A 21,417-nucleotide genomic window follows, 5' to 3' on the forward strand; every position below is an offset into this window, starting at 1 on the left:
TTTAATATTTGGACTAAGCTCTAAACGCTAGTGCAAGTGAGCAAGAACTGTACCCAGGGTTTCCCCAACTAGGGTCTCTAGCTGTTTTTGGAATACGGTTCCCATCATCCCTGACCACTGGTCCTGCTAGCTAGGGATGATGGGAGTTGAAGTCCAAAAACAACTAGAGACCCAAGTTTGGGAAACCATGTTATAGCCAATACAAGTGGCACACAGACTCATGCCACTCCTCTGGGACTTTCTGAGGAAGCAACTGTAGAGAAGGCATAACTGTACATTGTCCTTGAACTTCATCATGATGTCATTTTTGAATGAGCAGTCCACTCATTTGTCCCTGATGTACAGTATGCATGTCTAGGTTAGCAAAACACTGCAGTGAATGCAAATTAGAGCTTTGTTTGTTTTAAACAAGGCAACCTACATCCTCTGTCTCATACGCCCAGGGAAGGTTGCCATTTCACAGGCCGTGTCAGAAGCCTCCTCTTTGGTTGCACTTGCTAAAAGTTGGGAGAGAACGGTAAGAAATAGGATCCAGATGCTCAAGTGTTGCTGTACTTGCTGCTGCCTTCTGTTCAGCATGGAGGTCAGCAATTACTCTGAACCCAATTCAAATTGCTGTAGAGCAAATTTACCCATATAGACTTAGTAAGACTCTGTGATCGGCTTTGTGACAGTGTGGAGCCTATGTATGACCTATTTTAAGATGCCTTGACATAGTATGGATTATACCAGGCATTCCCAAACTCGGCCCTCCAGGTGTTTTGGGACTACAATTCCCATCATCCTTGACCACTGGTCCTGTTAGCTAGGGATGATGGGAGTTGTAGTCCCAAAACATCTGGAGGGCCGAGTTTGGGGATGCCTGGATTATACGATGTACTTCTCTTGTGTAAGCCCCACTGAAAAGAGTTGCACAATACCAAATCTATTTAATACAGCATGCGCCTTTGAGTATTGGTCTTGATTAAACTGTATAAAATTCAGAGGAACTGGAATTGGTTTAATTTGAACAGGGTTTATATAGACATTTCTCTGCAGATTTCAAGAACCCAGTTGACCAATACTGACCTTTGCTGAGCTTTATTATACTTTTTAAGATCTGCAATATTTTGGTATAAATGCACTTGTAGCCATGTTCATCCTATTTTAAGATGCGGCCAACGGAAGTAGGTAAGCTACCTCAAAAGTTGTGAAACGTCTGCTAAGCTGGCAATGATGGTTATTAGTTTAATTTCATAACTGATATTACATTAAAGCTTTGTCTGAACATTCACTGTTAAGAGAATATTTCTATTAGGAACAGGGGATGTGAGTTAGGGATGAAATAACACCCAGCTGCAAGAAGGCCTTCTTCCAGATGTACAGTATGCAAAGGCAACAGAGGAGAACCAGCTGCTAGGATAACAAATTGAAAAGGCTCCTTTGACACAGGCCCTGTTGGCTTGTCTGATCAAACAAAGATAGATCATTCATTGCAAGGTGAATAGAAGTCTGGTAGGAGGCACGAAAGGGCAAAGATCTGTCTGATTTCCTAGCACTTAGGCAAAGCTACTGGTACGTTAGCACTAAAAGCAAACACATATCTTTACTCCAGGAACAGAAACAACTTTCACAATTTGCTTGATATTCATACTTTTCTATCAAAGTTGAACATTTTGCAAAAGTGCTCAGAAAGTACAACACAGGAGCAGGGAATGGCAACAGCACATATACCCTCAGGACTAATGAGATTCTGTAGGAGCTAGCATGATATCAAGCATACCTAGGAATAATTTAAGGCTTTTCTACAGATATATTTAAAAGACTTCATTTCTAAACTGCATAGCATTCCCTTCCTGATTCTCTTGTTTGTTGTGCTATACAATTTGTGTTGGGAAGTCCGTTTGAAATCCTCTTTCCTCCACACAATGCCAACAGGCGCAGAAGAGCCACAGCGTATTACTGTATTTCCCCAGCAGTGGAAATCAGTATTTTAAACCACTAAGATTTCTGCCACTCTGGGGAGTCTTCAGCCCAACTCAGACATAATGATCTCAGGCTGATAAACCATGCTTTATTGGCCCCCAAACAGAGAGCCTGCGTATTCACTTTTATGTATTGCCCTTGCATGCCCAGCTGCAGTACTGACATTGTGCCTTTTTTAAACCACAGTTTCCCCTTGCTTGAACTGTGGTTTAATACTAACCAGGATCTAAAACCAGATCAAACTTGGCATGCCTTAATCACGCACTTGGTCCTAGCAAAGACAGCAATGCACTATACAGTAAACTGTTTAAACCCACTCACATCTTTTCCCAGACACAGTTACAGTGCTTATTTCTTTCTAGTCCCTCAAATGTAAGCTACCTTCTTCCATAAAAAAAAAGGTTTTGCAGCTTTTGGATCCCTGGAAGAGGCGGCCAGGGTTCTTTCCTAGCACATCAGCTCAGGAATGCTCTCATGGGAGCTCCAGCTGTCACTGCTTCTCTTGATCACCAGACAAAGGGGATGGCAAGACAAGCAGTGGCTGGATATCATTCCTACCAGGAAGGGAGTTGTTTTCTTGAATCTTCCTCCCTGTCAGTTTCAAGAATCATAAGAATTCATATGAAAACATGGTAATAACTTGTAAAATAAGATGGAGCAAAACTGAATAGCTGAAAAGGTTTACGTATGTGAAATCTATACAAAGAGAGAGAGAAGTGGCGGAACCTATACTGCAGTCTTCAGGTTCAATGGAGGACACTTTTCCAAACAATAAATTAATTACCTTTTTGTTCTTTAATATAGCTCTCTTTACAGTTGTGCATAAGCTGCAGAATCCACTTATGTTGGGCAGCAATACATTGCCAAGCTGGGTCCCCTTCTGCATGGAGATCAGAAAGATACCTGCAAAATTATTATGCTGAATAAATGAGGATTCAAAACCAATCCATGCCACTTCTGTGTTTCATGGATCACTCCCCTTTCTTTCTTTCTTTCTTTCTTCCCACCCACCCCAATCCTGGGCAAAAGGGAGCAAAACCAGAGTTCTGAAAGAAGAACTGATGACTTGAAAATTAACAGTGCAATGCCAGTCAAGAGTAAGTCTCAGTGAGTCAATGGAGCTTGCCCCCAGGTGAGTGGGATACGGCTTTAGCCTAAGTCACTATTACAATCAGAGCTTGAGTTAAATGTGCATCTTTTTGCAATATTCCAAGGCAGCTGTTTCCAGTTAACAGTGCAATCCTAGACATGGACATTTTAGAACCACCGAGTGCAATCGAGCATACTTCCAGGTAAAACAGTATGTATAGGATTGCCGCTTTAGTACAACTAATCCTGACTTCTGAGTAAGACAGGCCCAGTTCCCAAGCAAAATGGAAATGTAGCCAATTGCAGGTAATTGGAGATTAAGGCTTGTTACACATGCAAACATTCTAAGTCGTTTTTAAAAGTGGCCTATTCACCTAGCTTTAAGTTTCCAAATGCAAAAAATACCTTCACTAGTGAATGCCTAGAGGCAGACACACTAATCCAGAAACAAAGCATGTGCACGTAGTTATTAATATTGATTTTTATTTTTAAAGGGAGATTTTTGTAAATTCACTGTGAATCTGGAAATGGAGGCATTGTGGTATTATGCTTTCAGTCTGCTGTTTTGTTTTGCCAGATTGTGCTACTATAGGCAGTTATTTCTAACTAACCCCATGACATTTTTATATGGGATTGCATTCATACCACTACACTATTTTTCAAGGCTACAGAGTATGCTAAGCAACTGCAAATGATAACTTATTTACTACACTTATATCAGGTAGTACAGGCAGTGACAAGACCTGCTCAGCTCCAGCCAGGTTGCTATGTTAGATGCAGAGTACAAGACATATAAACTAAAGGCAGCCCATTATTTACAAACACTAATGTTAAAGGGGGGGGGGCACGTGTATCACTCATATCCTAGTAATACACCAAAGCAAGCTGAGAAGTTTTAAGCCTTGTTAAATCCCCACTCAGTATATGTGTGTTGCGGGGTTTGGCATAATATAAATAAAGGGATATAGTTAAGCCAGAGCACTTTAATTCCCCCCCCCCGGGCAAGTATTCAAGATTTCTGTCCTAAAAAATAATAATCAAAAAATTGAACAGAGGGTGAAAAGAAGCAGCAGTTAATTATGACATCATTATGAATTACGATGTCTCTACACCGAGTCTTGGGGTGCAGCTCCTCCCACTGTCTGCTCTACCTCACTGCAGCTTTCCGTATTACTCAGCTGTGATACCACTTCTCCTACATTTCTTGGGGAGTGAAGGGGAAGTCACTGAAAAATTATTCTAAGCTCTTGCATCAGCTCCAGGGGCTTAAGCAACCTGAGCAGTTGGCGTATTTGACAAGAGGATTCATTATTCATCCTCGCAGGTTGAGGAGGTACACAAGACCCTAATTCAGACGTTTACCTGAGCCAAATCCTGTTCTGTGGGAGAGAAGCGGGAATATTCCCCTCATAGGTGAGGGGGAGGGCCAGATTGTGTGATCTTCCATCTCTTCATTGAGAAGAAAGAACTGCACAGACATTCAGCTGGCGCATTCAGCTGGCTGCGGGGAGCGCTGGTGTTATGACATTCATAGTAAGTGTGGTGATGGGATGTACAGAATTGTCTGCTCCTCCACAACTGGAATGGGATTTCGACCCAGTTAACCGCTGCTTATATTGGGAGCTTCAAGTGTTTCTCCCCATTCTCACTGCCTTGCGCATGGCTACTGTGAATGAGAGGCTGATACACTGTGCTCTCTGGGGACAAGCGGTGAGAATCTATGTTCCCGTCTGCACCTGGCAGACATTATAAATGAATTAAGGCATATGCTACTAGCCTTCTTTTAAACAAAAAACCCTATGTTACAAAAACAGCATCTCAGTTCTTCAAGGTTCTTTCCAGTCAGTCATATATAAAGTACAGTATGCAATATTTCCAAACCATTGCAACCTGAGCCTTATTAATAAACTTGTGGATATTTAGGCTTCAGGACACCCAAAATTAACTTTACGTGTGCCTCATAATTAAACCTGTGCAATTTTGTCTAGAAATGTGTCCTGATACACATTGCTGATCAGCAGTGCCTGAAAACCCTGCCGAGGTTGGCAGCGCTGGAGAGTTCCCCTGCTTCAGCACCGATCAGAGGCACTCAGGGATTTTCAGTTGCAGCAAATCCCAGCGGGGCTTGCCGGCACTGCCCATTAGTCGACTGACATTGCCTGAAAACCTCACTTTTTGAACCAATCCTACTGGGGCTTAAATTTGGTGCCAAATTTAAAAGGCCCTGAATACAAGCCCCGCCGAGCAATTTCAAGCTCTTGCCAAATTGATTATTAAGTGTTCTGGGTCTCAGAGTTTAGGGTGCAAAATATGAAAAAGAAATCACGATGAAAATGGGTCCTCGGTTGCTGCAGGGATGCAGATGAAACAGCAAATCCCTGTTTGCCCCCTTCAACTCCATCACTTGTTACAGAAGCATGTAGCGGTCAATGTGGGTACGAAACATCATCACTATTTTGTCTTCTCTTTAAAAGAAAATGGCATAAGCTAAAATAATTTGCTTTAATAACCATCTCTAAAACCATTAAAATTTATATTTAATTATCCAAGTTAAATATAGCCAACTGAATAAACTGGACAACCACAGAAACCAAAACTTCTTGCCTCCAGAGTGATACATAGCTCCTTTAAGATGCCTTGTATACTGTAGAAATTTCCAGACACTCTGCATTGCAGGAAAAATACTGATTAGCTGCATACGTAAGTGTTTTCAAAGCTCTGTATGCGTCTTCCAAAAGAAAGGGTGAAACTAAACGAGTATTAAAGGACAAAGCAGTACAAAGGTTGCAAAGGGTTTCTATGATTAACTTCTCCTAATTTCAGTATTGTCCATTTCAAAGGTATTGTTAATACACACTTTCAGATGAAAGCTACTTTACACCTCTTATATTGCACAAAATCAATCATGAAAGCATTAGAATGCATTTTATAATGAAACAACATAGGATCTAAGTGTTGAATATTTGTTGTGTTTCCAGTTAAACACAACGTCAGAAACACTTTGAAAAAACGAAACAGGAAGGAAACTTTTTCAAACTTATCTAAACTATTAAATGTAATCTGATGTTAATGTTTCACACAAAACACTGGAGTAGAAAAACATTTTAGAGATTTTGCCATTATTTCACGGTAACACATTACTACGTTAAGATAAAGGTATTATCCAAGAAATATTCCTATCAATACAAAGAACATATATTAAAGACAAAAATGTGAAAAGGTCACCTTATATAGCGTTTCTGATCATGTAATGTTGATGGAGTCTCAAGCAATTTATCCAAAAGTAGTTTCCTTAATGCATCAACTCGTGTTTCAACTTCAGCATAATCTATGGTTGTAAAGAGGATAAATTTGGTTTTCCTTAGCATAAAATGTTATGTATATGTAAAGCTAAACCTTTTAAACAAAACCTTTATTAGTTCAAGCTTTTTAAGCAAACTTTTAGTAGTCAAAAAGTACAAGATATTACACAGGTGACTCTCAATTTACACAGGGGGTAAATTCTGGTGATAGTGTGAAAAGCCAAAACCGTGCATAATCAAAACACATTGGGTTCAATGGGGGATGGGATTGCCAAAGTCCCCCCCCCCAACATTTGTTTAAGATTCCCAAGCATATACAGCTGAATACAGGAAAGTTAGATGTGCATAATTTGTGAGTTATCTGTAGTACTATCACCTTCATATAATTTTCTTCCTCATTCATTACATTTGTTAGTTCTCTGCTTTTCATGTCTAACCACCAGTAGAAAGAGAAGCTGGAATTTCTGTTACTTCTTCAATCAAATCCTTGATTTGTTTTATTACTAATCTCATCTAATTTCATTTCACTCTGAAATCATAGTTTATACTTACAGATATAGAAATATGTACCTTGCATCACATCAAAAACCACATGTAATATGCAACAATGTATTCTTAGAGAATCGGAAAAGAAATCGTACTAGGATTCAGAATCCTTTTCTGCACTCAGACAACTTATATCTTAATTTTAGCCTGGAAAGATTTGCAAGAAAAATTATTTTTAAAAACTGCAGGCTGCAACTCCATAGCTTTTTAAAAGATACAAAAAGAAGACACCCCAAATCTCAACCTATTTTGTGTTACAAAAGAACTGACAATCGCCTGCTATATGCAGTACAGAATAATGTACATTCTCTTGTACTTCTCAGGTGGAATCTGCACTGTTGTTTCAAGTAATTATTCCACACATTGCAAAATGCCTCGCATAAACAGAAATCAAATGCCACAGAGGGCTTCTTAGCTTGTGCTGTTACTCTTTCCCAACTGACTTTAACAAAGTCCAAAACTCACATTTTTTGAACACTTGAACCTCAGTCTTCCCAAACAATGACTTCGCTTTTTCATAGTCATTAATGACTACATCATAATCACCCTTGAAAAATACAGAAAGGAAAGAAAAAAGATTTGCCATCAGAAATATATTGTGTTCATTTGGTTAAAAATCATATCTGTACTGTATCTTAAAATAACAAGTACCTTTTGAATGTTTCTTTCAATATTCAATGGAAGATTAAAAAGAAATTTGAAGCGTTGGAGGACATTGAGTGCATTTCTTGTTGAATCCGCCTTGTCTTTGCGACCCAAAACTTCCTGGAATAAGGTATCTGCAGTGTTACTTGCTCCTTTTTTAAAAAAAGGAACACACATGTAAATAAGTTGTTTACAATGGAAAGTAGAATAGCTTGTAATGAGTTTTAACTATGTATCTGTCAAGCTAATAATAGTGATTAATTATAGCTACATTAACACACAAACATTCATATTAAATGTGTAAGAGATTTTATTTTATTAAAAAAAACCCACTAAGGTACTGAATCAATATTTTATAAGTGTTGATTACTTAAGACTCTTAATGTGGCAGAAACCACAGTACAATTAAGGCAACTCTAGTTCTTAGACCAAATTCTTTGACTTCATTGTGGTGACTTTAGAGTTTGCCTTGGCTACAGAGCTGAATTTTACAGTTCTACCTAAGCCTTGTAAGCAATTTGATCATTACATAATACATTCCTTTCATTACAGAAGGATACAATGAAACAAACACAATTTTTAATGCCACTGATATGTGCAACAAAATACAGATTTTGTTCTTTGGTGGGAAGAGAAATAATAAACAGATAACTGGACTTTTTAGGAAAATGTGCCTAGCAGGTTACCCTTATTATTTTCCATTAAACGATTCCATTTAAGAAATTTATCAGATTACAAACTCTGACTTTTCTTTGGATCCAGAGTTTTGAGCAACACAGACTGGTGTTAGGAACAAGGAACCTAAGGACCTGAGTGGATGAGAATTTCTGTGTTAAATGTTTAAATTATGAGAGATCAAGTCGTTAATTGTGTTTAATCTTCATGGCCTAACATAGTATATCCAATACTAAAGCATGTTTCAGTTTGACAAAAATATGCCCCTGCCTCTTGCATTCACAGTATTAGACTTTTTACTTTCCCCCCTTCCTTCAAACCTGTGACTTATTTTTAATTTACCAGAAAAAGGTGAATGTTTTTAGCTCTTTTGATGGCTGCCTGTAAAAAAAAAAAGTTTCTACATTATCTGGTCTAGTGACTATAATTTAAGCAAAGATGAAAAAATTACATCAGTCTCACTGGGTGGCTCGCATGCCATTTTCTCTCGTCAACACTGTGGGTGGGCTGCTCATGTTAGAAGTAGCCTTTGTAAAATAATTGTTATATCTAAATAATGTTTAAACACTGGTGAAGTTTCAAGCCCTCGATGCAAGGAACTTTGTTTTGCCAGGAGAATTGGTCCTACTACATTTCATGGTTGGGGGGGACGACAACACACCACAATTACCTGATGGCTCAAAACCTAGTGGGGTATTTTTGCTAAATCCTATTCTTTAGGAATGGGTTACCGGATTACACTTTACATTTTTTGTTTTTTGTTTTAAAAAAATGCTTCTGGAAAATGAGTATCTGGAAGAAAATAATGTTCCAAATCAAATGTGGTCTTCTGATAAACAAGTGCCTCTAAATGCATTTTGATTAAAAGCCACATGGCATTATTCATTTAAAGTCTGAAACAGATTCAAAAATATTTATAGTCAGCTCAGAAGAATTTACTGACATTTTAGTGATTTTAAATTTCCAGTTTTGAAACACAGATCAGCACAGTCAAGGAACTCCAAGACAGTTAGCATATTCAAAAACAGCCTTCTTGAAGTTGGTAGAAACAGTGAAAAGCTATTTTTATTCAAAATTTGTTTTTCTTTATTAGTCTGCAACAATTAATGTTATACCATTTCCTATTACAGCAAATGGCACCTATTCTGGCCAAGATGACCAGGAATTTGGCAAGAAATTAGTATTTTTTAGAGATCTGTATATAGTATGCAACATCTTATTTATACAAAACAAATATTGTCGGCCAAACTGTTTTGTTTTGTTTTTAAACTGACCTTACTCAAACAGGGTTGTTTTATGCAATTGAGGTTAACTGGCTCATGTCTTGAAACCCTCAGAACTGCTACATTTGTCATATTGCAAAAGTTGGTAAAATTGCATTTTTCATCACTTTGGTTTTAAATAAAGTTCTTTTCCCAGATGTCCTAAGACTGAAAGAACTGGGATGTGAGAAGCTGTGCCTGAAATTCTGGCTCACACTTGCTTCCCTCCAGCTTTGCCTGTAGGGAAATGAGAGTCCCAACAGACAAGTAAACTATAAATATGAGATTCTGTATAGCATACCGCTGTTCAAAGCTTACTACTTCCAACTGCAGTGGTGAGACTTTAATCATACGCAAACAAAACATCCTGACATGAAAAGGGAGAAGAAAATGCCTTCATGTCACTTTTCTGATTTCATTCAATATCCTTAAAAAGTGAGTCAGTTATCAGGATGCAGCTCTGTGCTTACTGATACAGTTTAAGGGAAGTATTGCTTCCACCGAGGAAGGTAAAAGAACTTGCATCACAATGAAACAAAATAAAAGTCTTTTGCAAAATACTTTTCTCTTCTTTTTAACCAAATACCCTGATTAGCCATGTGCTTGAATTTATCCAGTATAATATCCATTGCAATTTACCACCACAAAAAACACCTTCTTCATATTTTAATGGTTCTTCTGAAAGACTCCCTGTCTCTTGAACAAAATGCCAGATAAAAATGTTTCCCAGTTTGGAAGTCAAGTTATTTCAGCTCAACTCTGGTTAAGATGGAGTAAAACAACACATATTTAGAAACCAGTCTTCAAATCATGAACCTCTATTTAACAGCACTATTTAAGCTTGATTTAGAATGCTGGGATGAATTTTTTTTTATATCATCTAAGATTTCAGCATTAACTTGTCTTCTTCCTTCAAAATGTAGTTTATTACAATCCCATTATTTATTAAATTGTGATATGTGTTTCAAAGCAAGAGAGGCAAAGGTCACATCTTCTGCTAAAATTGTTCAAGTGGAAGAGTAGGGTGTGGCAGTCCTGGATATAACAAACTCTTATGAAGTGGATCAGTTACTCTAATGTCGTGGCTTCATTCAGAGAAGGCAAAATCTCTGTATTCACCAAGCAGGGTTTGAAATGAAACCCCTATAAAAGCTTCAAACTGGTATGCTAAGAAAGATCAAGCAGTGGAGAACATGAATATCTTGTGCTAGCAAACCCAAGATCACATTCTGCAAAAAGAAAACACTTCTGGTCATGCAGAGGAGGGAAGTTTTCACAACTTTCCAGCCCTTTCTGCAGTCCCCCGAAAACAGGTAGTCCACAGGGTCCTTTGACTTTCTGGAGTCAACTTTCTGGGGGTACAAGGGCCTGCAGGGATACCAGGGTTAAACTGGTGAACCCTCTCATGTAGCAGGATCTTGCAATCTAAGCCTCTGGCTGAGTAGAAAGCTAGGGGAAAAGTCTGATCATGCATAATATAATTATTTGCTTGGAATATGCCATGAGACAAAAACTCCCAGTGTCTCTGCAAATCTCACAAGTATTTTCAGAAATGCCATTAAGTGACAAAGGTTTCGTGTTAGAAATCACTTTCTGTAATTTGAAGGCTTTTTTATATTTAGGACAGGGGTTGTTCACACACATATATATATAGAGAGAGAGAGAGAGAGAGAGAGTGTTCAACAGAAATTCTTTTAAATAAATAAAGTGATATCACCAGACTGAGGCACAGAGCATTCCTGGAAACCTAAAGAGGCTAAGGAATTTCTCAGATTTAGCAGAAATGGAAATGTTAGTGTCTTCAGCGCATATCAAAGACTCAGGGAGCCATCCTATACACAAAGCAAGCCAGTGTGAGTTAAGCTGATGTAAAACTACACCAGATCCAAATCCTGCTTGGCTGTGAGGCTACTGCTGGCTGAGCTGGAATGAGCATGGCAGAGGAGAAACAAGCCTTTAAAATAGAGTTTGAGTTATCGGCTTTTTGTTGCCTTAACTTTGCTGAGTTGCCAGGTCATGTGACTGAGGTGACCATTTCCCCAGTTTCGTCCCACACCCAGAGCAGCCCTTTACCAGGGTTTGCATCTGCTTAAGGTTTAGCAAGCTTGGCTCAGCTGGCTGGGTCCCAGATGGGTCAGGATGGAGGAGAAATGCCAATGTATGTCCAGCTGAGCCGAGGAAGGGGAGTCCAGCCAGAGTAGGCTGGCTGTGCTGGAAACCTCAATGCTCAACCAGAGAACCTAAACTGCTCATGTTAGAGGATGTTGCTATAGGATTGCTCCCCAAATGGCTACCATTTATCCAATATTTTTGACAAATGGCATCCAATGCAGAAATACAAGACCATGTACTTGCAAAATTATTCCATGTCTTGATTGATATTCTGAAGAATATGAAATGTTAAATGATATAATAAAAGCTATTAAACGACACTCCATAAACCTGCCTCATATCTAGATGAATTTCCCTTTGTAATTAAATCCTATGCAATGCTGTCAATTGTTAAATTCTTAGACTCCATATATTCTCATGATCTGGGAATAAGAATCTGGGGGGGGGGGAATGTATTTCCCCCAAAAATTTCAAAGTCCAAGAAATATGCTTCAACTTGGTTATAAAACACGAAGTCTATAAATAGCTGTTACTGGGTGTTCAAAACTCACTGTTCAGAACATTCTCTAGTTTTTGCGTCATGGATCCTTCCACTTTTTCTGTTCCATCCGCTTCCAGTTTTTGATGGATTGCTGAAATAAAACATCTTGTTAAATGCCAACCATTTTAATGGGTGAGACAACATGTCTGAGCAGAACTCTTGTTAGATCTGAGCGGTACGTGTTTGTTACAAAAGAATTAGGGATCTAGTGAAGCGGGCACTGTTGATAAGATCCAGATACTTCAGACTTCTAAACTCTCCCATTCTGCAAGCTTATGGTATGATCTTTGGCAGCACGGCTGAAGTCATCAACCTGTGGGGGGCCAGGTTTCCTTATTTAGTCCTCTAAATTAACATTGAAATTCTGTATTATATATTGGGCTTTACTGTATGTAGCATAAAATAGTTCTGCTTCATATACTTTATTTTGCTTCATTGACTATAATTTCTTGCTTTATCTGACTTTCAAGAAGCAAATTTATTTTGTAGGCCCTACTGTGCTCTAATTTGGAGAGGTCAATGTGCCACTGTGAAATATGATAAACTAAATATAATTGTTATCTCGCCAACTTTTCACGCCTTCCTCAAACCACTGGTCTTCACTAACAGTACCTGGGCACACTGCCACGACTTTCCTTAACTCTAAGAGTTTTTCCATGCCTGAGTTCTTCATGTATTTATTTAGGGTATCTTACCAGAAGATTCCCATGGTAGCTTCCAAACTAAAATATTTTTTTCTTTCTTTTTTACCCTTTGCTTCCTTCACTCCTGATGTCCACTAACCTTATTCTTGTTCTATTATTCTCTGTTATTGCTTGTTCTGCAGCATATTTCAGGGGCTATTGTGACTGGGAATCCCTATTAAAACAGGTAGTTTATGAAGAACACACACACAGGATTTCTGAAAAGCGGTTGGACTGAAAACATAACATTTGAATATTTCCAGTTTAGGCAATGGGACCTCTTCCTTGAGAACGGTGGTGGGAGAATATTTGCTGAATTCATTCCCACCAAAGTCCTTCATTTATCAATTTACACCAAGGGTGGGAAGCTTGTTCTGCAGGCCTATGCTTTGAAACTGACTTTCATGTGAAAATAAGAAATGAAAAACCTATAGGGCAAGCCAAAAATATGCCAAAGTAGATGTTAAGACTTCTTGTGCCGTGTCACACATCACATGCCTAACTAAATAATGCTGAATTAAAAGCCATTATCCGTACCAATTTGGAATGTGTAATGTCTAAAAAACTATTGTTTTAGATGTGAAAAGGGAAAGGGAAAGAAGGGCTGATCTTACACAGTCTTGCCAAACAACAAAATGTTCACTGGAAGGAAGTTCAGTAGTGGCTTGCTTTGGCATTCCCAAAGGATTTACAAATCTGGTAAAATGATATATTTTACTGGATCAGTTTAATGTGAAAAGATGAAATCTTCTTGATCACCTTGCATGTTTGTATACCCACATAAGTTCACTCAGTTACACAGATGCCATTTCTACCTGCATCTCACAAATGATCACGCTCCAATGCTGGCATCAACTAAATGCAGCCACTTTACAATTAAAGTACATTAGGGAATTATAGACAAGATCTGACAAGAGAGCTGTATTAATTTTTCTATGCAAATTAAGCTGATCTGCATAGGTAATTAGCAGTAGAAACTTTTCAGTTTGCATAGGAAAATGTTCTGATGCCCTAGAGAGAGTGATGTAATTTAGTATGTTTATATTACTTGCATTTGGTAAACAAAGCTAAACTCTTTGAAGCTGCCAAGCTTGCCTAGTTTCCTATCTGCAAATGGTATCAATTCACTAACAAACTTAAAAAACAAGAAGATCTTGCCATGGAAAAATAAAGCGCCGAAAAATGTTCTGCCCCACCTGATTAAAATCTGATATGTCCACCAAGAACCAGATAAAATATATTCAAGGGCTAGATTAGGACCACCATGCCTGTCCAACAGCAATGAAGGCAACTGGTAACGCTACAACTCTTTAGATGAAGTATCAGTTACATGGCATCACCCCACACCCACACTTTCCCATTTTTCATTCACTGCTTATACCAGCACAAACTAGAAATATATTTCTTTTTGTATGCTGCCAAATGGGAAGAAGACCCAGATTATGTGGCTTTCACACAGACTGGCAATTAGATAAAAAGCAGAGGACTGTCATTCTTAAGCCAATATCCATTTTACAACACTAATTACGAACAAGAGTTTGCTTTTCCAGGAGATGTGCCTGATCTAAACAATGCAACAGATAAACTAAGAAAACATTTGTTATTATATTAGTGCCACAATATTGATTTTATATGTGTGGACTTAAGAGCATAGGGCATTTCTGCTTTGCACTATCAACAAGCTGGAAAAGCCCCCAAAAGCTTTTAAATACTGAAAAGCACCTTCTATGAGATACTGCAGTACACTTATTCTCCAGTTCTACATCCACACAAACTAAACAATAAAGGCAGTTAAGAAAGCCTATAAAAGTGTAGAGCACATTGTAAATGTTCCATGACCAGAATCTCACATTTCTGAAATGTAATTCTTCCCACGAGGGGAAAAAAACAAAACACTCTCAACAAATGGGTAATGACAAATGTTCATGTAAAGGACTTCTTTTCTGATTCCAGATAGTAGCTTCCCTCAGATTCCTCTGTGCTGATAGAACTAAAGAGAGCTCTTTCCTTCTATGAACTACAGATTGTTTTAAGATGAGACATAAGCATCAGTTTACGCAAGGATCCAGTTTACGCAAACCTCTGAATTCAGGGGCCTGCTACAAACGGCGGTGAAAGAGAAAAATCTATGTATTTAATTTCTTGAAAATGAATGTATGTTATGCCAATGCATTACCTCAGTAATATAGAGAAGCCTGTTAACTCAGTCACCAGAGTAAAGTAATGTAAGCATTTATTCACTTGAGTTAATGCTATTCAAAAGTAAGAATTAGCTGTTTTTGGAGAGGCAAGTTATAAAATCTTTTGGAAATACCTAACAGGTACTTTTCACTATCAATTTACAGCTTTTCAGAACTTCCTGCCTCCACTAGTGACCTTAGTCACCTATAATGTTCATATTTGTCCGATCCATGTCCATCCACATATTCTTCTAGAAATCAGGGCAAAAAGAGAGGCAATTTATACTGTATAGTTTTCTGTACACTGCATCTGACACTTACCTGATAAGGCATCTTGTGCTTCAAAGAAAGTACTGAGACCTCCTTTGACATACTGTAGACTTCCCTCGTTTTTCTTGTTGGCTTGTTTCTTCAAATTCATTACTGCCATTTTAAGTTGATCAAAACTGAAACCAAAAACAAAAAAAACAAATTGATGGCATTCATGTAATAAACACAAAATGAGATACGGTAAATTATGAAGAGATTGAAAACCCTAGCTACACACTTAAGAGAGACACTAGAATGCCCTTATTAACACAGAGACAATTTCCTAATTTCTCCAGTGGCAGGCGCTAACTGGGCATGTTGCAGTGTTGTGCTTGCTAATACTTGATGGAAATTGTAAATTACCAGGTTAGAATATGAGAATCAGCCATGAAAAAGCTATGGTTATGTGAATTCACCACCACAAAGATTTGGAGAAGGAAGAGAACAGAACAAAAAAAAGTAGGAAGATTTACAGAAAAGGTGAGACCAGCTAGGTCTCAATATCTATTAGAAATAATACTGTTATCTGAAATACAAAGTATTGTATAGAAATAATACTGTTATCTGAAATACAAAGTATTGTATGGGTCCTTTACATTTTCTTTAAAACAAACAAACAAACCACTAGATTGGGGGGGGGACAGAAAGAAAAGGAAAAAAGAATAGAAATAGACAAATTAACAAAATTGTCTACAACTGCATGACATAGCAAACCAAAATGTAATTCATACAGATCTTTCATCTCCTAGTTGCTGTTACTAGTCTAAAACAATAATTGGATCTTTGCCTTTTAAAATTTTGGTTTTCTATCCTTGTACTTTTGTTTATTCTTGTCATAATGACAAATGTACTTGGTTCAGCAAACATGCCAAGAGGAGGAATATTCAATTTAAATAAGTAAATACGTTAACAATGAACTCCAGCTATGAATTATGGCTACCGTCTAGAGGGCTACATTCCAAGAAATGAAAGAGTATTTCAAATCTATGGAGGTATGAAATAATGCATTTTACACACTAAAATGGTGAAATGAGAAGCACAATTTTTCATACGTATCAGAGGCAAAGTACTGGGGTGGTTTACTTTTAAAAAAACATGGTAAAAATCAAATTATTGGGTTTTTCAAGCAAAGTTTCTCAGCTATGTTCATAATAAAAACAAGAAGAGCTCAGACAAAAACCCAGGAAGTTCATCGCAGTAGCCAGCAAGATGTCTATGGGAAGCCCAGTAGCAGCCCTCTTCCACTTATGAGCCCCAAGAAGTGGTGTTCACCTACTGTGATAATAGCAACAGATAGCCACATTCAAGCTGGTGAACATTTTCTTGCATTCTTCATTCATCTCTTGCATTCAATTAATATGATAGTAAATCTTATGAATAGGAAAATTGTTCACAGAGTTATTAATTTATGGTTAACATTAATACATTTACAGCAAATCTCAGAGTTAAGATGCAATCCACAACTTTTGCAATTACTATTGTTCATTATTCATTCGCCTTCCACATGTATGCCTCAAGGTGATGTACACGACATAATAAAAACCGCTGGAAACAATTAAAGACATAATAGAAAATAACAGCAGATGAGTTGAAAAAGGAGAGGGAAGAAAAGACCCCTGGTAGAGATCTGTTCATCCAGCTGGGAAAGCTTGTCAGAACAAAAATGTCTTCCACTGTTTCCGGAAAGTGCAGAGAGTGAGCACCTGTCATATCTCGACAGGAATACTGTTCCACAAAACAGAGGCAGCCATACTAAAAGCCTTGCTCCAAGTTACTGTGGAATGGGCTTTTGATATCTTTGAAACTTGCAGGAGAAGCTCTCCCATGCTCTGCAGCAGGGGTCAGCAACCTTTTTCAGCTGTGGGCTGGTCCACTGTCCCTCAGACCATGTGGTGGGCCGGACTATATTTTGGAAAAATATATATATATATATATGAACCAATTCCTATGCCCCACAAATAACCCAGAGGTGCATTTTAAATAAAAGGACACATTCTTCTAATGTAAAAACATGCTGATTCCTGGACCGTCCGTGGGCCGGATTGAGAAGGCGATTGGGCCGCATCCGGCCCATGGGCCTGAGGTTGCCTACCCCTGCTCTGCAGTGACTACTAGGTATTTAAGGGTTAAGGAGATCTCTCAAGTAACCTTATCCTGAAGTCCCACAATTAAGGAATTATATGCTGGAGATAGTTTGCCTGCACAAGCAATCTAGCTTGCCACGTACTGCACCAGCTGAAGCCTCTGGACCAGGGTCTCCAAACTAAGGCCCGGGGGCCGGATGCGGCCCAATCGCCTTCTAAATCCAGCCCACGGATGGTCCAGGAATCAGCATGTTTTTACATGAGTAGAATGTGTCCTCTTATTTAAAATGCATCTCTGGGTTATTTGTGGGGCATAGCAATTTGTTCATTTATTATTATTTTTCAAAATATAGTCCGGACCCCACAAGGTCTGAGAGACAGTGGACCGGCCCCCTGCTGAAAAAGTTTGCCGACCCCTGCAGTCTGGACCAACCTGAAGGTTGCCTCACATAGTCAGTAAAAGATGTTACTGACACAAATCTTTATGAGCTACTGATCTGCAACCATCAACTGCCAATTCACACCCAGCATTACTGATTACTTCCTGGATAGCATTAAAGCATCCACACAAATTTTGTATTTACTAACCTTGTTGTTGAATGGTTCTCTATCAAATACCAGGCCGCAGAAAAGTTTTCACTGGTGAAGTCAGCACTCATCCCAGGAAACAGAGTTTCCAGCTCCTTTTGTGGAAACTTTCCTCTGAAAAGTAAATAAAAAATATTTACGGAAACAAGGTCAGGAGGAAGAATGCTCTCTTACATATACAAACACAATGGATTGTCCTTCAAATGAAGATATCAAGCATTAACATTACAATCTCACATACAAGTTACATGTGTCACGGGCATCGATGGATTTCATGGCACTTTTCATGCAAATGTCTGCAGGTCTGTTTTAATGCGGCTGGGGATTTATAAAAGCTCTGGGCATGTAAGTCATTGGCATGGCCGAGGGGAGCCACCACATCCAGAATGGTATTCTCCCATATAATGGCAGGGGCACCCAGAGAAGCACTTCAGTAGACAAGCATAACATTTAGGTAGGATCGTGCAGGAGAAGGCAGTCTATTGGGTACAGATTGAAGGCTTAAAACCACCACTTTGAATAGTGCTGTGAAATGAGACTGGCAGCTAGTGCGGTTGTAACTGGCAAGGTTCCATTCAACCAGCCCCAGTCAACAATCTAGCAGAAGTATTCTGAAGCAATTGGAGTTTTCAACTGTCTCTTATTCACCCCCTGCTGAAAGAAAGAAAGAAAGAAAGAAAGAAAGAAAGAAAGAAAGAAAGAAAGAAGAGCCCTACACACAACGGACTGCAGTAATCCTATCTGAATGTCATTTAAGCAAGCTCTGTCATATTACACGTCTCCTTCATTCGTGTGAAACTTAACCACTACATTATGTTCCATGATGGATGAAACCTGTGACTACTTTGTTTTCCTGTATTAATCACTCCTGTACTTCTATTTATAGTAGTTAGCCATGGATCACATGTTTAGAAAATACACCGGGAGACGTCACAAACAAGCAGAAACCAAACCTCTTGTTTCTTAACTACTCCGGCGAACTCTGCCATAAAGGCGAACACTCTACGGTGCATGGCACATTTAGAATAAAACAGAACCCGCTTTGAGTGAACACTGCACCTCCTCCTACATCCTGTTCTTAGACCTGATTCGTATGCTACCACTGAGGCATACGAATCACCACTAACCTATAGACATGATGGAGACCTGGAACAACTTTTTCCTGCCCTACTCCAATACATCTTTTATTATGGGTCAATGTGGTTATAAGCAACCATGTCTGCTAAACCTAAGCCCACAAATTTTGTGTACAGACATTACAATTGCAGGCTGGACCACATGGAAATGGATCCCAAGCTTTTACAGTAATAAATAAATTGGCTTTCTTACTCAATAATAATAATAATAATAAATTTTTTATTGTTTATATTCCACCCATCTGACTGGGTTGCCCCTTATTCCCTTATATTTATCTTCTTCCTGTTCATAAAATGGGAATAGAAACAGAAAACAAAACAACTTGGTATGAGTTTAAGGCTCTGTGTTATAACATCAGGTCAGAAATGGAAAAATGAAGAGGATATTCTGTCTTAGGGAAGGGTGTTGGATTGGATGCCCCATTTATTTTCTTGGAACTACATGGTTCTATGAAAAATTAGAGCCCTTTGCAAGTGGTTCTGTTTAGAGCCTATACAGCAATGTTAGAGACTCAGATACATAAGCTAGGCTCCAAATGGCTCCTTAAACCAGGGTTATAGTTGCCAAAACAGAATGCCTAGTTGCCATTTTGGGGCCAGATGGCTCAAAAGTCATACCGGTATTTTTCAATACGGCTTTTTGGTTCCTGAAATTCATTCTGTTTGTGCAGATAAAAATATAACGGTAGAATTCTGTCCGATAGCCAGGTGTGAAATGTGCCTGGCACCTGGCGAATTTCAAATGCTAACCTATAGACATGGTGGAGACCTGGAACAACTTTTTCCTGCTCTACTCCAATACATCTTTTATTATGGGTCAATGTGGTTATAAGCAACACATGCAGATCGGATCCACACCATCAAGAACCCTTTAAATTGGGAAGGGACAATGATGCACTAAGGGTGGGGGCAATGACATCGTTACTGCACTGATACTATGGGAGACAATAACACAGGAACATAGCAAGTTACCTTATACTGATTTCGAACATAGCAAGTTACCTTATACTGATTTCAAACAAAGGACCCTTGGACCTTCTGCATGCACTGAGCTAGGTCTTTCCCTAACCTTTATTGCTCCCAATTCCAAATTACCTACTCATATTGTTTTGAGAACAGGTATTGCTTACTCCTCCATACGGGTATGTGTGCCTCAACTGTTGGGGGGTTGGGAAACCCAGATCTAATGCATTTAGCTATGGATAACATCTTGAAAGCCGAATAGTGGAGCTTAGATTACCAGAAACCACATGAGTGCTATTCTTCACTGTTCACAAGATTCTACTGGCTCAAATGAACTGAAGAACACATATATCTAAATAACTCAGCAATTGTCAGTAATAAGGATACTTTCCTTCCTCCATTCCCTGTCCTCCTGTCTTGCTATGGGTCCAAAGGTTATAATGTTACAGTTATGTTGCAAAAAATAGACAGCAGAGCTCCATCTTGCTATGTATAAAGGCAAGACTGTTTGTATTCTGCAAACATTATTTACTTGCTTATTAAATATATTAGTCCCCTGATAGCAAACACTATTCAAACAATAAATATTTCAGTACATATTTAAAATATAAAAACTAAAATATAAAAACCACAAAAATCCAATGACAATATAAAAACAGCAATTCAACAATTAAAAAGGGAGCTAAAACAGTAACAAGAGGTAGACAGTCTTAAATGCTAAGAAAGAAAATGGGATTTTTTTAATTAAAAAAAACTGCTAAAACAGAGGCTGTCAAAGTGGGCAGTAAAAAAAGAACAAAGATTCCACTTGTCTCTGAATGTTTTTGTTTTTTTTGTTTTTAACTGATATTGAAACTTTCAACTGTGTTCTTTTTAGCTTTGATTTTTTAAGTTTTAATCCTGTTACCCTTAAAAAAAATTTTAATAAACCATATTGGAGGCCATTGTTAGGTCTGAAAGGTAGCATTAAAATGTTTGAATAAATAAGTAAGTAGAAGTCCCTTTAACAATGAAATAACATTTCAGGATGTTGACGACAGCACCTAGTATCAATTTCTATGCTTCTGGAAGCTAATCACAAAATATGCACAGGCTTATGAAAGCATGCCGAAAAGAAATCAAGTGAGACTGTGATAGGATGAGGACCATTGGGCAATGTCCATTAATAAAAACAGAATTGTATTCTAGTAAGTGGTTTGATTATCATAGCTCAGTTTGTCAAATGGACTAGATGACAGTATATGAGACAGTTGGCTCCACTCAAAGTGTGTTATGTTTTCATTGCATTCCACTGTCAAATTAATTTCTAGGACTTGCTTTCTGGCTCAAGTACCATA

General features: G+C 38.3%; 1 protein-coding gene across 2 annotated transcripts in view; it reads right to left on the reverse strand.

The window, feature by feature from the left end:
* Nucleotides 1–21,417, reverse strand: part of EXOC2 (exocyst complex component 2) — a 77,111-nt gene that overhangs the window by 44,476 nt on the left and 11,218 nt on the right. For both annotated transcript variants that reach the window (XM_035126366.2, XM_035126367.2), the window contains exons 5-11: nucleotides 17,982–18,095; nucleotides 15,322–15,446; nucleotides 12,148–12,228; nucleotides 7,554–7,699; nucleotides 7,368–7,449; nucleotides 6,280–6,382; nucleotides 2,750–2,868 (exon numbers count right to left, since the gene is read on the reverse strand). In XM_035126366.2, coding sequence (XP_034982257.1) covers nucleotides 2,750–2,868; nucleotides 6,280–6,382; nucleotides 7,368–7,449; nucleotides 7,554–7,699; nucleotides 12,148–12,228; nucleotides 15,322–15,446; nucleotides 17,982–18,095 — 770 coding nt within the window. The remainder of the gene's footprint in view (nucleotides 1–2,749; nucleotides 2,869–6,279; nucleotides 6,383–7,367; nucleotides 7,450–7,553; nucleotides 7,700–12,147; nucleotides 12,229–15,321; nucleotides 15,447–17,981; nucleotides 18,096–21,417) is intronic.

This window comes from Zootoca vivipara, chromosome 8, assembly GCF_963506605.1.
Source record: "Zootoca vivipara chromosome 8, rZooViv1.1, whole genome shotgun sequence".
Classification (NCBI taxonomy): domain Eukaryota; kingdom Metazoa; phylum Chordata; class Lepidosauria; order Squamata; family Lacertidae; genus Zootoca; species Zootoca vivipara.